At 39.6% G+C, this 19001-nt stretch overlaps 1 protein-coding gene across 2 annotated transcripts in view; it reads right to left on the reverse strand.

The window, feature by feature from the left end:
• The window catches only part of DCAF5 (DDB1 and CUL4 associated factor 5), a 76498-nt gene that overhangs the window by 52546 nt on the left and 4951 nt on the right, over positions 1-19001 (reverse strand). For both annotated transcript variants that reach the window (XM_082317930.1, XM_082317931.1), the window contains exons 2-5: positions 12111-12254; positions 7825-7861; positions 5252-5391; positions 740-869 (exon numbers count right to left, since the gene is read on the reverse strand). In XM_082317930.1, the coding sequence (XP_082174056.1) occupies positions 740-869; positions 5252-5391; positions 7825-7861; positions 12111-12254 (451 nt within the window). The remainder of the gene's footprint in view (positions 1-739; positions 870-5251; positions 5392-7824; positions 7862-12110; positions 12255-19001) is intronic.

A 19001-nucleotide genomic window follows, 5' to 3' on the forward strand; every position in this document is an offset into this window, starting at 1 on the left:
GAAACATTTACTTGAGGTGCTCAAATTTTTTTTCTGAGTATTATGATAAAAAAGAAAATTACTTTCAAAATCTGAAAGATTGAAAAAGACTTCAACAGAAGCTTAATCTCTCATGCATGTGAAATTCTGCTATCAGACAGTGAGAATGTCCACTTTAGAACCCAGTCTAACCACACGTCATACTGCAAACTTATTCTCCTCTTTTCATTTGTTTAAAATCCTCTGCAAATCTGGAAGCACATTATGCAGCCAAACTGATTATCCAGGTGTCTAGGAAGTCATATAAAACTCTTAAGCATTGAGAAAAAAGCTGCCTTGACCACAATCTCTAGTCAGCCACTGAAAACTGAGCTGGGTAGAAAAAAACAAACTGTAAACCAGGCAGTGCCCACCATGGCTTCTTCCAGTACTAGCAAGCCAGTGCTAAATATAATGATGTGAACTTGACACAACAATCCAAGTTAATGTGCAGTGGTGAGGCCAGGCAGGCTTCCAAAAAATCGCTTACCTTAACACTGAAGATCTAGCCCCATTTTAAATCACGTTAGATTGTACGTATGAAGAAGAATGTTAATTATGCAAAATAATTTAATTCAGCTTTACTAACATTGCTGTTAACTTTGTTCTGCATCTTTTCTTACCATCGTATGTTCTGACTATTAAAAAAAAAGAGTGGCATGCCATCACCTCTCCAGGGAAAAAAATAGCACAGCATGAGACAAGGACAGCCAGATCTTACCTCTGAGGTTTACGAATATCCCAGAGTCCCACACCTTCCTTAGAGTTGGCAGTAGCCAGTAATCTAGGTTCTACTGGATTAAACATCACACTGTGAAAGGCTGATGGGTAGTGTGCCAAGCAGAAGGGCTCTGTTGAAAAAGTTGACATTTCAGACATAAGAACAAACAATGCATACAACTGTTCAATGCAATGAGTTTGGCAGCTTAATATGGAAACAGCGTAACAAGATCTGAAGATATGGAGACATGTTCAAACCATTTCTCAAGCTGACACATCCAAAGCAATATAAAAATTGAGGTTTTAAAATCCACCCACGTGTACATTAACTTTGTCTACATACGGAAAAGGACGCATACTGGATTTCAAGACACCATTTTGCTTATGGAAGGTTATCAGAGTTTAAAACTAGCCACTTAAAGATCAATTATTTGAATCTTCTTAAGGTTCATAACCAGAGAGTCATCTAATAAGGACTACTCATGGAGGGGCTTCTGAAAGTTGCCTAGCAATATATACCTGGAAGCTTCCACAGCCACTGATGATCACCCAAATTGTAAATGTACCAGCAATTGCTTATATGGAAGAATAATATTACAAAACGTGAAATAAGTTTGTACGGAACTCAGCTCAAAGCAAGCTGCCAACCCTGGGGAAAAGAGGCCTGCCACCTCTTAAGTGCTGTACAAGCAGACAAGAAGGGTGTTCCTCGTGCATAAAAGTGTTAACAGTTGGCTTTTGCTGTTCACACACAGAGTTAAAAACATGCTCATCCAGACTCTCTCCCTCTCATCTTGATTAGTGTAACGAGACTGTGTTTGGCCTGCTACTCTGCCCTATTCATTCCGTCAAAATGCTGCCTCCATGAAGAATGGGAAAAAGCCTTGCCTCTGTCATCCTTCTCTGTATCTTTCTGCTAGCTTTATGGCTTTAGGCACAGTCTAATTCTCTTTGTTGTGTGTATCTTTTGTGGCATGCTGCCACTCTTTCACTCAACTAAGAAACAAGAATCAATGCCTGTTTTGAGCCAGGGATTATGCCAGACTTTTCCATTCACTGTTTCTTTTGATGCAACCACTGTGTTGCTCACATGCTTGGGAGACTCTCTTACTGCCCTTACTTGAGCCACTGTGTGCAGGCACATTTAGCCCCACAAGCACCTCCAAAGGTACTTCATTTTCTTTCCTCGTATCCCTCATTAAGACATATAAAACTGGGTTAAACAGATAACCCTCCCAAATTCCCAATACCTTCTGAAACTACTGCCCATCAAGCAACTGAGACAGAATTAATGTTTACTTATCCTGCCCCATCTGTATCCTCCTCTTACGCTCTATTCCAAGCTTTTTGACACAGGGACTTTCCTTTTTAGTGTTCCTTTAGCAATGATCAAAACAAAGGTCTCTGACCACAGCTGAAGCTCCCTGGTGCTATTAATTGTCATAGGAGGGAGAAGTAAAGGGAAGAACAGGAGCAAACTTTTGTTCTGTCAGCCTGCCCCAAGCCTTTAGAGATTGCTGTTGGTCTGCTGGCAGCTCCAAATAAGGTTTAACACCAAAACTGACCTTCTACATTTCCATCATCAAATCAGATCCCTGCTGGGACATAAAAGACTGTGTTATTAAAATGGCAGCCCCCACTGAGAAGCAATGGCCTGCATTAGCTGAGTGGAGAGACAGCCAACATCAGATTGCCAAATAAAGGAATTGGTTTTTAAAATAAACTTTTAATTTGTGTACATCTGTTTAGTCAAATCATTGTCACTAATTACTGGTGTTTTCCTCCACACCTTTATAATAAATAGCCTGGCCTGGTACCACAGTTTTCTTCTAAGATATCAAAAGTTGCCTTTCAGCCTGTCAAATTAAAGAGAGATTACAGGAGCTAAACTAATGAGGCACTAAGTCACTTTAATGAAAAGTAGGGGGATTACTTTTTTATTGTTCTTTATGCTCATTCACAACTGTAGCTCTTATATGAAAATGTTTCTCAAGGGAGAAGCTCAACACCATCTCTAACAAAAATTAAAAGTGGGTTTATAAAAATTACTGCATAAATCACTCAGCAGTGAAAGACAGGGAGAAACAGAAAGAGAATGAAACTCCTTTTCCAGCTTCTTTTAATGCACTATTTTAAACTAGGAGGTTATTTGCAAGATTTTAACGAGCTGGCCACTCAGGGTAACTAACTATACTTAACACTGGCAGGCATAGCGCCTATTCCCATGACAATACCGTGCAGACAAGGGGATTACCCCAGTGACAAGCATTATATGGTAGTAAACATTGGCAGGGCTCACATATAAATGCTGACTCAGGACTCCTATATAAGCATGCAAAAGCCCTTTATTTAAAATTCAGAAAACCTAAGATACTACTCCAAAAAAGGCCCAGATGTACCACAGCCAACACTTCTGCCCTCCATTTTCACTGGAGGTGCAACCTTCTCATTCAAAGTCTCAGCAACAGTAAAAGCAGTAGCAAGGTTTAACTGCAACAAAGAAGGACAAACCTCATTTCATACAATTTCAGAAACTCCCATCAGATTGGACATTAGCTTACGATACTGAGCAGCTTCATAAAGATGCATTTAAGCATCCATTCCCACTGACTGTTGACATCCACTGTCAGCAACAGGTAGTTCTCCTAACAGAGACAGATCTTTACAGTGTAGAGTTCAGGAGAAGGCAATAAAGGAGCATTTCTCCATTTCTAATTTGGAAGCCATATTCAGTGTCTGCTCTCATCACTTGGATATTATGAAAACAGAAAAACAGGGATGAAGCGACACTTGGATTTACCACAGGTAAATAAGTCACATCAGACTAATTTGATCTCTTTCTTTGATAAAGTAACTGACCTTTTATACAGGGGAAAAGTGGTAGATCTAATGAAGACTGAATTCACATGTGGTATAGTATCAAGTTAGCTACAGGCAGTTGGGATTAGCAACGGGAGTTGCATGGAGTAAGAAACCGCCTGAAGGGAAGACAACAGTTCACTGTGCTAGTAAGGGACTTCTGAGCAAGAGGGAGGTTATTAATGAGCACCTCAGAGATGGGACATTATAGATATTTTTATTAAAGTCTGTGATATACATATACTGAGTGTGTGCATCGTTTTTCAGAATGTTTTAATAAAATTACCAGATGTAAAAGAGATAAGGGGTATCACAATTGCACAAGAGAATCAGAATTCACAGTTAGAATCAGACTACTGAAAATTGAATGCAGTGCTAGTATATTTAATTTTTATTTATACAAAGGCAATATGCCTGGGGAAGGGAGGGCATCAATAAGCAATTTACTCCAAGTATTCTTGCGGGGCTTATCAAGAAAGACCTAATTCTGGTTACTCACATTCAATAAAGCCCTCATGATACTAGTGGCTCTGAAAGACTCCTATGAGACTATAGAGTATGTCTTGCTTCAGCTTTCATTTCCTAGTCAAAAAGGGACAGAATCACAGTCTAGAAAGTTATCAAATTCACTAGGTATGGAAAAAGCTAATTCAGTTAAACAGCAACTTTGACCCAACAACATACGTGTACAAATTACCACAAAATACATAAGCCGGATTTCAGTGCCATAAATAACTTTCCTGTAAGACTAGCAGAAACTATGAGTTGAGGCAATTGCATTTAATCAGCTTACAAAAAAAGATGAAAGTTTGTTTTAACTATGAAGAAAGGGAACCAGATTCTGTACTCCTGCAGATTGCTCAGTTTTAAATTCTGGGCGTTGTGTTCTTTAGAATGGGGTAAACTCACAACTTCATTTACTGAAGTATTACTTAAGTATTCATATACTGAAATTCAATTACTGAAGTATTCCTCTCCAAATTTATGTAACTACAGTTCTAAACTGAGATTCTTCAGCCTTAAAACTGCAGCTGTAAAAACACAGATTGCAGTGTTTTGAGAAACGGCAGGTTTGTTACATAAATCAACAGTATTCAGTTCTGGTTTAGAAAACAAAGATTGAAGTAATAATTCAACTTCCTTGTTATCACATAAGGGCTCTAAGTTTCCATACAACCAGAAAACATTATGCATAAGAACAATTCTCAGTGTCACAGGGAAGTATATAAATAGCTTTGGAAAATTATTCAGATCAAAATAACAGCTTTCTAAACCTCCAAAAATTTTTTATCCCAGGCTATAGACAAAACCAAAAAAAAAAAAATCAACATTCCTAATTGATTTCAAGTTTAGCAAGACATTTTTATTGAAGAAACATGGCCTCCACTGCTTCTTTACTCAAGTTAAAACCTATTCATACCAATTTCTATGCCAGCCTGCACTATATGCTGGTACTTTATGAAGTCACTTAAGACAGCAACACTGAACTGTAAAGATCAGGGCTTGCCTACCACTGGCCACGAGAATTATGCCTCGCTTTCACCCTTCTCCAACACTCCCTGTCTCGATTGTCCCAGATAAACATAACCTATCCCCTCCCTGCCTTGCCCAAATTATTCCTAAATCAATGATCTTTTCCATCTAGAGATCTCACCTCCATGGGAAGACTCTCGGATGTCCCAAATAAGAACCCGGCCATCATCTGATGAACTGGCAAAGATGTTGTCATTTACTGGGCTCACTGAAAGGCCGTACACTGCATCTTCATGGGCAAACACATCCAAGGTCTCAGTGCTGAAAAAAGACACACAATATTATCATTCTTCCTTCTTTTGCTGGTGTTTTAAAAAGCAAAATATTTACAGCTTTATCTCCCTAGTAATACTTAGTGACAAGGTTTATTTAACTTCATAAGAAGACCCTTGTGTTTAGTGAGAGCAAAAAACAAACAAAAAGCCCATGTAGAGTGACCAACATGTCATGCTATGAGGAAAAAAAAAAAAAACAACTCAGACCAAAACCCACACATTAAAAACTTCAGAAGCTGCAAGATGCTATGGAAACCATGTTGTATTAGATTAAGCCTGGGAGAAGGTAATGGAAAAGTGAGAGACATCTTGGGACCTCTGGACTAAATTTTTACTACCTAATGTAAAAAGAAAAACAAGACAGAAGTTTATTCTTTAATACAGGCTTCTGTGTCGTCCAAAAGTTCAGTTGAAGCTCACAAAAGAGCAACTTTCCAGCTGGCTTTTTTAATAAGTTTTCTTGGTTCTCTAGGATAGACCAGACCTATATTTTTTCCATGTAGAAAAAGCAGCAAAAAAGAACAAAAAAATAAGTCCCCCGAAAGTACCTAGATTTCAGCCATTCTGCAGGTATAAAAAAGAAAAAGCCCATTCTCCATTCTTTTCCCAACTTTTTAGATTATTTAACAAGGAGGAAATAGTGGCATGGAAAGGCTAAAAGCTAAAATACTACAACAGAAGATTCTGGGGTTGTTTTACTTCTTTGGCAAAACCCCTTTATTTCTTTAGAGAATACACTTTGTATACAATCCCCATACCTCATGGGAACTCCACCAAAGAGATGCCACGTAAAATCAGTGTTTTGCTCACATGGCAATTCATGTTCTTAGTGACAGATCTACTAATTCTGGCTCATGGACCATTAACAGAAAGGCCAAAAAAGCAGTAACAGAAAAAGCCATTTAAAAGTTATGAAAAAGCAGCTGATAGACCAAGTGTTATCATTCAAGAAGACAGAGTAACTTTCTGTAGAAATCAACCAGAATTCAGTGTGTCAGACTAGTAAGGTTTCTTGCAGAAGATCACACAAATAGTCTTAGAGGAATGAATTCTGTATGCATTACAACTTGACTTAGCGTACCTAAAAAAAACCCCTGATAACAAAAGCACATTAAAAATACACACATATCAAAAAGACTTGTTAAAACATCTAAGCAAGACATAGCAGGAAAAAAATGTGTTACATAGAAAATTGTCAGGGACAAAGATCTTGTAGAAGCTTGAAAAGTCAGAACATAATAAACACCAGCATCTAAAATTTTGACATTTCCACGTTTAATTAAAAAAAAAAACAAACACAACAACAAAAACAAAACACCAAACAAAAAACCCTCCCAAAACCAAACACCCCCCAAACCAAACAAAAAATGCACAAAAAACCCTCACACACACACCCCAGAAACCCCAAAAGTCAAAGCAAAACAAAACAAAAAACAAACCACCAAACAACATAATATTCCTGAGAAAGCATTAGAAGAGCAAGACAAAGTTTATTTTGCCCAGCTCTCATGTAAGATTTATACAAGAAGTAGATATAAGGTATGATGGAAGGCAGATGTACACTGAGCAGTTCAATGCAAAAGGCTTTGGACAAACCTAGCAAGAAATATATCCAAATTATGTTCATCAGGAATCAGGCAACTCAGAAACACTTAAGGTTTTATATTTCTCTGTTCTTACATATATCTCTCCCTGCTTTTTCTTTACAGTTGATTTCCTTGAGGTCATGTTATTTAAGCGGTCATTGCTTACATTTGTAGAAGTTATTAGTACAGACCGAAATTTTAACTTTGTAGTTTTTCTACTTCGAAAACAGTAAGCTCAAAAGACATGAATCTACAGAACTCCAATTGACCACCACTGTATTAATTATACTTTGACTAACAGCCTAATCTTGATGTAGCACAACAAAGCCCAATTCCCAACTGCTTTACAGTTTTGGTAAAAAGCAAGTATCTAAATAAATATGCTTCACAGAAGTGTGGAGAATCAGGCAGCTGCAGCCAAAGTTTTAAAAGGCAGTTAGGTAGGCCAAGCGCTAGCTATCTTAAATACAAGTCAGGTGAGTGTTTTGAAAAACAAAACAAAAAGCCCGTATGTGCCACAATACTTGTATATGTACCAGAATAATCTGGCTCTGAAGCTAGTCAGAACCTACTATAGTGCCTGCAGGAGGGCATATCTATTTAACAACCATTCTCCTTCCCAAGGTCAAAACGATGCAGAACCCAAGTGCTGAAAAAAAATGGGGTGATAGGGAATACTTCATTCCAGGTATGAATTTAGATAAATGAAAAGCATGTTTCAGGATTAAAACACTGTGCTCTTCTCCCAGACCATTAATTTAAAACAAAAAGTGCCTCCAGTGAGTTGACATTAAGCGAGCTCTTGAAGCAGTGGAAACAAACTGTGTATTTACCTTTCAACGTCATGGAGTATAACTTGCTCATCATTGCCTATAAAGAGAAATATAAACACTTAACATCATGTTCCAGTGGTTAAAAAGCATCATAGTGGAAAAACAAACAAACAAACAAACAAACGATAAATGTTTATTTTTTTATTTTCTATTTCAAAAACAAAACCAAAGCAGAGAGAAGACCAGTTCAGTTGCCAAGTGGTCAGCCCTCTGCTCAGTTATGTCAAAGGCTCCATGTGACATTGCCAGTCATGATCAAATGCACCAATCCATTCCATCTGCTACTGCTCAACAAATAATTCTACTTAACTGTGTTGCTGATCATTGTTCAGTTTGAGCTTGAGTTTTGGGACATTTGCAGTAAAGAGAAGAATATTATATGAAGCAGCAGAACACCTTTAACTCTCATGTGAGTACACCTTTCTTCCTTCTCAGAGGATGCTCCATAAAAAGATAAGGGAAGGTGAAAAGATGCTCCCAGCTCAAATGCCACCAGTTCACGCTGTCAGTGTTCAGGGTTTTGCAACCATTGAGAAGGCACAAACGTGACAGCCAGTGTAATTTCTTTTGTATTAATAAAAACCAAACCAAGTAACCAGACAATCATATCACTTTTCTTTGATCACATCCATTGAATACAATGGAAACTAACTACATGCATGCAGACTAAGATGGTCACAGCTACAAAGTAATTCCACTGTCTCATGCAGTGTTTTTCAAGCTATAGCAACAGAATATTTTTTAGTCTCTGCACTGAATATTAATTTATCTAATTTGGCACGTCCTCTTTAGAAATATTTAAGGAGACACACATTTATATTTAATTCAGAAGAATAAAACCAGAAAGCCCACAAAGCCATATTTTTATGCTCAGTATGTCTTTCTAGTTGCGATATCAAGTTGTGAGGCTTTCCTAATGTACACCAAAGCCAGAGGTTCAGAAAGAGCAAGATTTCATGTTATGATTCTTAAGTGTCCAGTTGACTCAGTTTTCATTTATCCCATACACATTTCAATTTGTATTCTGTCCCAACAGAAGAAATATGAGAAAGTTTCTCTTTGACTAATGGGGTGTGAGATTTTTCTACATCCACTTGCTCTTTGCACAGGCTCCTAGTTAAATCGTGCCAGCCTTAGATTACTGCAGTAGCTCATCTTTTCCATGGTACAATAAACAAGTCACTTATGTGTAAGTGTCCTTTGATCATTAATTGCAATGGAAACTGCCCATTATACATTACAGGCAAGGTTTATACCTAGTAAAACTACTCTCGTGCCTATGTATTTCACCAGTGAAAAATGCAGCCTAGTTTCTCCAGTGACAAAATTTCTTCCAGCAGACACTCCTGCTCCTCGCTCTCCATACAGTATGGACACGAGAATCATTCTAGATGCCTGGCTTCAGGCCTCTAGTCATCATGGGATCAGCCTTCCCTTCCATCACAAGCTCCAAAATGGGAAAGAAAGCACGAAAGGAGGGTGTGTGTGGAATAACCACTGCTTCTCTCTGTTTTGTGTGTGGGAGAAGAAGGTGGTGACAAAAATCTAACCAAAAACTGCTTGGTTGCTTCTGGTAAAGATTCATCCCTCCAGAAAACATCGCTGCTGTTCAGCCCAGTAGGGTTTCCACTTAACGTGTTTTACTTTAACCCAGGAGAGTTCATTCTTCATTGAGAATAACTGGGTTGTAATTGTATACGCAACTCTCCCATTTATAATCTCTCGTTTTGATAACTGCAGTTACAACGATCAGAAAGACAAGAAGTATCTGCCGTTCCCTTCAATTATACCTGTGAGGATGAAATACTGCAGAGCACATACAGAGGAGCACAGTTAAGGTGACCTAAACCCCGTATCTGTCACATCAGGCCTCTACAGAAACAAATTCAGTTCCCTGTAGGTTTATTTCAGCTTTTCATATACCTAACATTAAAGGAAAAAAAAAAAAAGTAAGCCCATGCAGTTTACTAAGAGGGGATCTTTCATTTCAAATGCTGCTCTACTCTCTGTGTGTGTGGACAGAGAAGGTCAACAGTGTTCTTCAGGGATGGGAACTTCTTTGGTGTTTTGAGACAGTTTTTTCTCCAGAGATTACACGCAAAACACTGTCCACTCAGTTCCTGCCTTCCATTTTTGTAATGGCTACATGTGGTGCATGCTACACATGCGTTCCTTCAAAGCAAAGAGCTCTGAAATTCGTTGGATGCAATTCAATTTGTACTGAAGTGGAAAATCCTTTCTCCTCTGCTATCAAGAGCTGCTTTAGGGAAAGGTCATCAGATCCTAAGTCATTAGTCTTTGGCAGCTTTATTTACAGAATGAATTGAGTTCTGTGCACCCTGTGCAAGTTTCCATACTCAAATTTTTAGGGGTTTTTTTCAAGTATTCCTATTTCCATGATTTGAATACAACTCCAACTTCAGTATTGGGGCAGGGGGATGACAACCAATGGATCTTAGGACCCACAATTCTTTCAGACCTTTTAAGAATCTCCCAGAACATTGTTGAGTGAATAAATATAGTTAGCCCCATTTTACTGACAGAGATAAAACAGATGGTACATCTAGGCCATGCAGCAAAATGACTCTTTACAAGGGATCCAAGAGTCAGACTCACAGCCCTTGCAGATGAGCTCTGTGAATCTTGGTGGAGCAGCTGAAAGAGTTCCTGACTCCTCCAATGGAAATAATTTCTGGCAGAGGCACAGTGTGTTTATGCAAACTGGAGGAGGAAAAAGAGATGAGAACGGCCAGTTTGTCTGTGCATCAGCTGTCACAGCTCATCTAACCTGGCATCTTAGCAAAAATCCACCATAATCAATGATGTAAATCTTTAACTGCAGGTGTTAACTGCAGTGGCAAGGTACAGTCAAACCACTCTGCTGCCCTTCCTGTGAAAACAGTAGCCTCTGCTAGCAGGGCCCAATGGACAGAGGGTTGAGTTGGAAATAAGAAAATACCATTACAGCTGCTCCAGCAAGACTTGGCACGGTTCATTTCTTGAATATTCATGTAAGGTTCCATTTGTCTGAATTCAAACTAAAGTAAAACAGACTCCAGCCCAAAATTTCATTGGGATCACTCATGCAGATACATTCATTTGAAGACAGTGTGGACTGCTGTCTTTCTCATAAAACAAGCAGCAGTCCCCAGAATCAGAAGTTAGGCATCACTATTCAACATTTTTGGGGTTTTCTCCACCTGAGAAGTATAGCTGAATCATTTAATCCTTAAAATTTGACACCATCTTAAGCTTTGTCATGCCTTTCTTTCTAAGGGTTGTTATAGTTTAACACAGCGTTGAAGGATAGGAAGCTTCCACCATTCACATGCGCTCAGAATCAATTTATAGCATTGATTTGCAGTTCACAAATCTTAGTTCAAAAAGGTAATGAAGAGTTCTGACCAAGTAGTCTCATAATTTCCTAAATAAGTCTAGCTCTATGTTAATGGACATCCTGATGAAAGATACAAATTCCTGTCCACTCTATTATCATGTCAGATAGAGGAAATGAAGTACAGCAGAAAATGACACTGCATTTTGACAATCTTGTGCCTTTTTCTTCTGAATTCCGTTTTCCTCTCTGCCTCAACACTTCAAAAATCAAGTGGTGAAATGCACCTAAATTCTAGGGATTATTACCCCAGAACAAGTACATGTCCACTTTCCTTATGTTAGTTTTAAGACTGAATTAAACTTTCTGTTAAAAAGGGGATTTATATTAAAAAAGATGAAGAATATCAAGGCCAATTAGAGCCCAATGTTCCAACAGTTCTAGAAGGCAGACACTTATCTCGTGAGGACTGAAATGAGGTCTGAGAAGAAGTGATCCACCAATAGATGGCAATAGCCCTTCATTAGCCATCTAAGGGTACATTAAAATCAGCTAATAGCAGCAGAGATTTTAAAGCGCCAGCCTTGAGTGCCAGAGAGGATGCAGGGTCTGCTCTCAGTACAGCTAAGAGGGAATAACGAAGACCACATTCCACAGTCTGTAGCACAAGTAGGGGCAGACTGGACTCGGGATTCTCACGATAGCTCAAGACACGATGTGCTTACACTAGGGTTTGGGAAAAGGAGAAGCATGACAAAATTGAAAATGTTGTGCTAGCTAAAGAACTCTCTGTTCCCAAAGAACCTTCAGCTGCTGATTAAGGACACCTTTCAGATCCTTAGGGGACTACGGGAAAGACCTTTCATGTGGGGCAGGATCTTGCTTATGACTTCTACTCTAAGGCATTCACAATGCAAACTCGTGTGAAATCAGGGTGCTCTTCCTTCCTTACCTCCAGAGAACACTTTCGTATTGCCACTGTTGAAAGCTAGACAGAAGATATTAGAGTGATGCTCCCCTTTCAGCTGAACTGGTTTGACTCTTGAGTGGATGGCTTCTTCCATATGCCAAAGTAAGACCCGGCGGTCATCCCCTCCTAGAAGAAAGGAAATGTGCATTACTGCCCAAGCCATATGTAAACTGATGACAGACAAGTTATTTAACTCTGCAGTTATTCATAAAAGGCTTTGCTGAAACCGCAATTAGCATAAAAAAATTTTATACCTCTCAAGGGTTTGGATATATAGACATGCATTTACATTAAGATGCCATGCAGTCAGGTATTCAATTAATATTAATGAAAACAGAGGAATCAGCAGGAAAAGTTTGGATTAAACAGCTGCCGTTCTGCCAACACATAGTGACAACCTATAGCAACCTGGAGACTCAGAATTTTACTGGTATGTAAAATTCTGTAGCAAGCTGTAGACGAATTACATGCCAAATTAACATATGCATGTTGGCAAAATGCTTCTACACCAACTCCTTGTTGCCAGCATCGCTTATGTTATTCGTGAAAAAGGAACTTTTTTCCCCCTTTCACTGACAACTCTATCTCCTCTAGCAGTCTTTGCAAAGCCTTCATAGCATAGGTTGGCTACAGGGCTGACATGTGGCCATAAAAAGATTTTACTGAAGCATTCAGAAGTCTTTAGCATGCACAGTTATGTCATGCCTCTAGATCTGTAAAGGTTAAGACAGACATTTCTGAGATGAAATCCTGACAAAGAGAATAACTGGGGAAAAGAAGTTCAACTCTCCCTTGCTTTACAGCTTGCTGTACTTCTTCTAATTGCTTGCCTAGGTGCAGTTCTCAGTTCAGAGCTCTATGCACACATATAAGGGCCTCCTTCTCTGTCTGGTAAACAGTCAGATATAAAATAAATATTAGACACTGTTCACGCTTTAATTGCATTTAACTATTGTTTACTAGGAAGAGAAAACAATTCAAGATACTATTGTATTGGGCAGCACTCTCAACATCAATTTTGGATGCCTGTAAAAATCTGAATAAAGCTTCTTCAAGTCATACTCAAAATATTTTTGTATCTGTCTTCAATAACAAATGAAAGAGAATGGCATCACAAGTCAAAAGTGCCACTAGAAACATGCTGATTTCAGTTAAAACATTTTACTGCTTCTTTGCACAATCAAAAGCATAAACTCGGCGCCTTCTGAGCTGCTATCCAGAAGGAAAAAGGCATGAAACAGAGACAAAAGGAAACTGAAATTAATTGGTCTGCAGTTTACTTCAAGAAGAGGTAAATGCATAAATGGAATTAATGACTAGTGTTAATCAGATTTCTTAAATCTTTTCACATCATATGATGCTATTAAGAAGTTTTCCCATGGAACTGAGTTATGTCAAACATCCTTTAAGTTAACAGTCTCTCAGCCTTTAAGTCTCCTAACAGATTTTATGACAATCACTTTGATAGACAGTACAGCTGCATGTTAATCTTACCCATGCTCCATGAAATTTATTGTGTATTCCTCCTCCTGATTTTGTACTTTACAGAGCAAACAAGTACTACACAATAAAAAGATTTGTGATGCATTTGATAACTACTGGGAATAAGAGTCAAATGTGATGGGTCCAGAAAAACACACAGTAATTTGTGGTCAACGGAAGTGATGGGAGCTTAGATTCCTTTCTGTCTAGAAACAGGAGAGAAAGTTGTATTTGCACCCTAGTGATTGCAGATGAGCTAGTAATAAGGGGACACAGAAATACATGACTGCTGAAACGTATGACCGCACTAGTCACGCTAAAAATCAAGAAGTGATGGTCACACTTGAAGTGGTTACTTTCCAAAGCTGCCAACAGCCAGGTCTTAATGTTATCACTACCTGGCAAACAATTTAAGCAACATTTAAGGCTGGCGAACACCAACATTGCTTCTATCAGACTACATTTATTGTCCTTCAAGACTTCTGTAAAAGATGTTTCAGGGCAAAACATAATAACATACTGTTGTTAATTGTTACCATAGCAAGCCAATTTCCAAAACCACTGCAGTACGTCTACACATCCTCCTACCTGATAGCACAGCCATCTAGGTGTCTCACTTTAACAGCAAACTCCTATTCATTTCCACTACCCACCTAGTCCAGATACGAACAAAAATAATGAAGATATCCAAAGACAACAAGCATTACTGTGGTTTCCAGCACACATACAGTATGGTAAGGGATAAATTGCAGCCTTTGCAGAAAAAAAATCTTTGACAGTGTTAAAAGTTGCCACTACCTTATTTTTCCACTACCATTACCTTATTTTAAGTTCCTAGACCTTAATGCCTGTTTCCTCTGCCTCCAGCTTAGAAACAACTCTTCCTACTGAATCCAAATGTTGTCTCTTCCCAGACACCTAGATCTCCATGAAACTTTGGTACAAAGGGCCCCACTATTGAGTATCCAACACTACAGCAGTCTGAGAACTGCTTGCCTTGGTGGTGGCACATGTTCCACAGTTTAGGAGTTTTTAAATGCTCCCCACACTCATGCAATTCTGTCCTTTCTCCATCTGTGTATTGTCTTGCACATACTTGTCTTTGAGAACTTCTACACCCCTGTTTCATGCCTCAGTTTTATTCCTCTCATACCCAACTGAGACAGAAAAGTTTAATAAAATGATAATGTTAACTGGGTTGGAAAAGCGTTCCCTTCTAACTCCAATTCAGCTATTCCAGAAATATTTCTGACTTAAGGCCAGTTCCACCAGAAAGAAAAAGCCTTACCAATGTGTCCAGTCACAGATGAGGATTTGTGGCAGTAAGACATTTTACTAGTCTCCACATCCTCATACAAGAGGACAAGAAGTGTTAAGTCACAGGCAAATATACCCAAGAAAAGGCAAGTCTTATGTGATTGAAACCAGGAGAGGTGCAAACCAGCAAACGCAATCTCCACTACCAAAACCTGACTCTTAGAATAAGAGGGAAGAAGGGAAGGAGGCACACGTGTACAGACAGGTATACAGGGAGACAGCAAAGAAAATGTGAAATATAGAGATTTTTATGCTCTGTAAAAAGGAACCATGATTCATCAGACATAAACCGTATGCACATTATGCAACATAAGTTACAAGTCTGAGAACTATAGGAAACTCCAGGCTTACAGCATTTGTTCTGTACAGTTGATCAGTGAATGCAGATTAATTAAGATGCTTCAATTTACAGTGGATTTATTGTGCACATACACCAATTCTACAACATGTGAAGCAGGAGCCACTCAACCCTTTTCTAAAAGCACTGGACCTATTGCACAAACTTGTGATAACTCCGCAATGCTCCTCAAAAGAGAGTAACTGTGCATGGCAAGGGTATGTTCTTGACATGATACAGAGCATAAACCAACAGCAACATGTTTACTACACACCTGGGAAACCTGAATGTGTGGCCTCATATGAAAATACCTCAGCCACCAGGGCTCCACATGTGGATTTTCTAGGAATTGAAGCCCCACATAAAGTCTTGAATTTGTAATTTTTCAGTTCATGGTGTCAGAAGTAGTAAGTTTGACATCTACAAAGTGGAAATAGCTTCACTTCCATCTTATTTTGCTGATTCTGTTTAGGACTGCATGACTGACAACTTGAAAAGTAAGTGACCCAGCTAAGAATCATACAATGCCATTCTACAGTTACTTTTCAGAAACGAACCACATTTTAAAAGATGTAATTAGTCAAATACTTCAGTGTTCATTATGGGTCAAACCTGCTTCCACATTCAAAACCAAAGTCAGACAGGAAGCAATGTCAGACCAAAGAAGTATTTGTGGTCAGAGAGGCTGGAAATTTTATCACCTTCCCATATTACTCTTGATGTAGAGAAGAGCAGAATTCCAATTTCTTTTACAAGCACACATGAATGAAAAATACATAAACACACACATTTCTTCTCCTGCCCCAAGTCACTGGAATATTTTGTTAATGGTTTGGGCCCTCTGACTAATGTTGATGAGAGACACAGGCAGGATTAAGGAATTCTACCCAGAAGATACGTAACAGAACATACCCAAAAAAGAAAGCTTGCATTTCAAATCTTGGGATAGTTATTCTGAAATAGATTCTTAAGTAGACAAACGCTTTGTGTTCGTCCTTGACAATCTTCTACTTGCTGTTGACCCAAAGTGGACCACCCAGAAGAATTAAAAGTGCCTTGTCTTCTTCACGGTTTGCCTGCTTCAGAACGGTTTGTGCATGCTGCACACCCCAAGACTGGGGGGGGGCTCCCCCCAAAAGTTCTTTCTTTTGTTTTGGCTTTTTTTTTTTTTTTTTTTTTTTTTAAAAAGTGGCACGGACAAATGCTATAGGTAGAATATGCCTATTCTAGATAACTGAACAGGTCCCAAATGACTCAGCATGGCATATATTTCAGCACGAACACTGCTTCCACAGTTCCTAAACCAAAGCACTCTAGTTTTGCCCTGCTTTTGGACTAGTTCTTCCCCAAAAGTTTCCTGATCTGGTTAGCTTCTAAAGAGGTAATCACTAAATTTATAAAGAATTAAATTCAGAAGAGTCTACCTCACAACCTGTAGTCCAGGACTGTTATTAGTCCTAAAATGTTTCGAAGGGGGCCAGAACATACCCTTGCCAAAAGCAAATCTAGTCTAAATCTAAATCAGTTTCTGCATAGCTCATGAAACACACTTGAGCTCTTGTATGCTAACAGAAGCACTTCAAAATCACACCAGTCAGGACTTAAAAACTGCAGTTTTAAAGTGCATTAACCTTGCTGATTGTGGACAAAGCTCGAGACCACTACTCCTCTGTCTCCCATATACCAGGTCCAGTCACTGAAGAAGCTACGTGGCAAGTGGGCAACACTTCTAAATCATAACATAAAAGATTACTCTTATTGCTTGTATCTTACTCAAGAAGTTGCACGAATCACAGAAAGTGGGATTGGACAGTATTTCAAGAAGTTGATCACTTAGTTGACTCCGGCCATGGGCAAAAGGCCAGACTGTGTCAGAATTATTCCCTATAGATGTGTGTCTAGTTTGTTCTTAAAAAACCACCACTGAGGTAGATTTCACACCCTCCTTAGGCAGCCTATTTGAGTGCTTCATTATGCTTGCCATTAGGCAGATTATCCCAATATCTAGCCTGCGGGTGCAGTCTGACGTTACATATAATCCCAGTCCCCCTTGCCATGTGCTCTTGCTATTTTCCCTCCCATTGAAGTCAGTGGTGATGCAGCCAGAGGGTGAGTAGGTTAAAGAAGTTGACCTGACAGAAAAATCAACTGTCAGACAAACAACCTCTCCCTCCCTAGTCCTCCCCCCCTTCAGATGCTTCCATCATACCATCTTATGACTTTAAGCTATAAAAGTGCCATATTACAAACAATGGAGAGAAAAAAATAAGTGAACGAACTACAGGATGAAGGGGAAGTGTAAGATCAAACAGCATCCTAAAATCTTTCTTCTTATAATTTAAGACCATTTCTTTGTCCTATTGCCAGTGGACAAAGAAGAGTTTACAACTTTATGTAATAATAATTAAAAACACTTTTATGCAGCTTAAGACTTGCATCTCTACTCAGCTTGTCTTTCTGTAGACTAAATGGACCTCTTTCTTTCAGGCTTACATTTTTCTAGGCCTTTGATCATTCTTCATACCCTCTTCTGAACTTTCTCTAGTTTGGCCACATCTTTCTCAAAGTACAGTGCCCAAAACTGAGCACGGCGCTCCATCTGAGGCCCCAACAGCACCAAATAAAGCAGGATTACTTCACATGCTTTACCATGTCTGACGATATTTATGTTGTGATCTACTGTCACATTTGGATCCTCTTCTACATGACTATGGTCTAGCCTCCATAGTGTATTTGTAGAGCTGACCATTTTTAGTCATGTGCTGTAGCTTGCAGTTGCCCCTATCAAACCACATGCCTTTTTTTTTTCCAAGTAATGTCTCTTAATTAACTTTGAATTCAACTCTGAAATTATTGCTGCCTTTCCCAGTATCACCTCTAAATTTTATAATTTCTCAGACCTAAGATCCCTCCTCCCACAGAATTCTGCTTGATACAAAGAGACTAAGATCAAGACTACCCCTCTTTAAAACATACTTGATACACAATCCCCTTAATTCAGAAATAATATTCTACTACTTTTGTTAAAGCCACCTCATTCATAGAATCATAGAATGTCCTGAGTTGGAAGGGACCCACAACGATCATCGAGTCCAACTCCTGTCCCTGCATAGGACAACCTCAGAATTCACACCATGTCTGAGGGCATTGTCCAAATGCTTCTTAAATGTTGTCAGGCTTGGTGCCATGACTGCCTCCCTGGGGAGCCTGTTCCAGTGCTCCACCACCCTCTGGGTGAAGAACCTGTTCCTAATGTCCAACCTAAACCTCCCCGGCATATCCTCCTGCCGTTCCCTCGGGTTCTATCGTTGGTCGCCAGGGAGAAGAGATCAGCGCCTGCCCCTCCTCCTTCCCTTGTGAGGAAGCTGTAGACCTCAGTGAGGTCTCCCCTCAGTCTCCTCTTCTCCAGGCTGAACAGACCAAGTGACTTCAGCTGCCCCTCATACGGCTTCCCCTCTAAACCCTTCACCATCTTCGTGGCTCCCCTCTGGGCACTCTCTAGTAGCTTCGTGTCCTTTCTGTACCGTGGGGCCCAGAACTGCACGCAGCACTCAAGAGGAGGCCGCACCAGTGCAGAGTAGAGCGGGACAATCCCCTCCCTCGACCGGCTAGCCACGCAGTGCGTGATGCACCCCGGGGCACGGCTGGCCCTCCTGGCTGCCAGGGCACGCTGCTGGCTTGTGTTCAACTTGCTCTCGACCAGAACCCCCGATCCCTCTCCGTGGGGCTGCTCTCCA

Source organism: Platalea leucorodia (assembly GCF_965183815.1).
Source record: "Platalea leucorodia genome assembly, chromosome: 7".
Lineage (NCBI taxonomy): Eukaryota > Metazoa > Chordata > Aves > Pelecaniformes > Threskiornithidae > Platalea > Platalea leucorodia.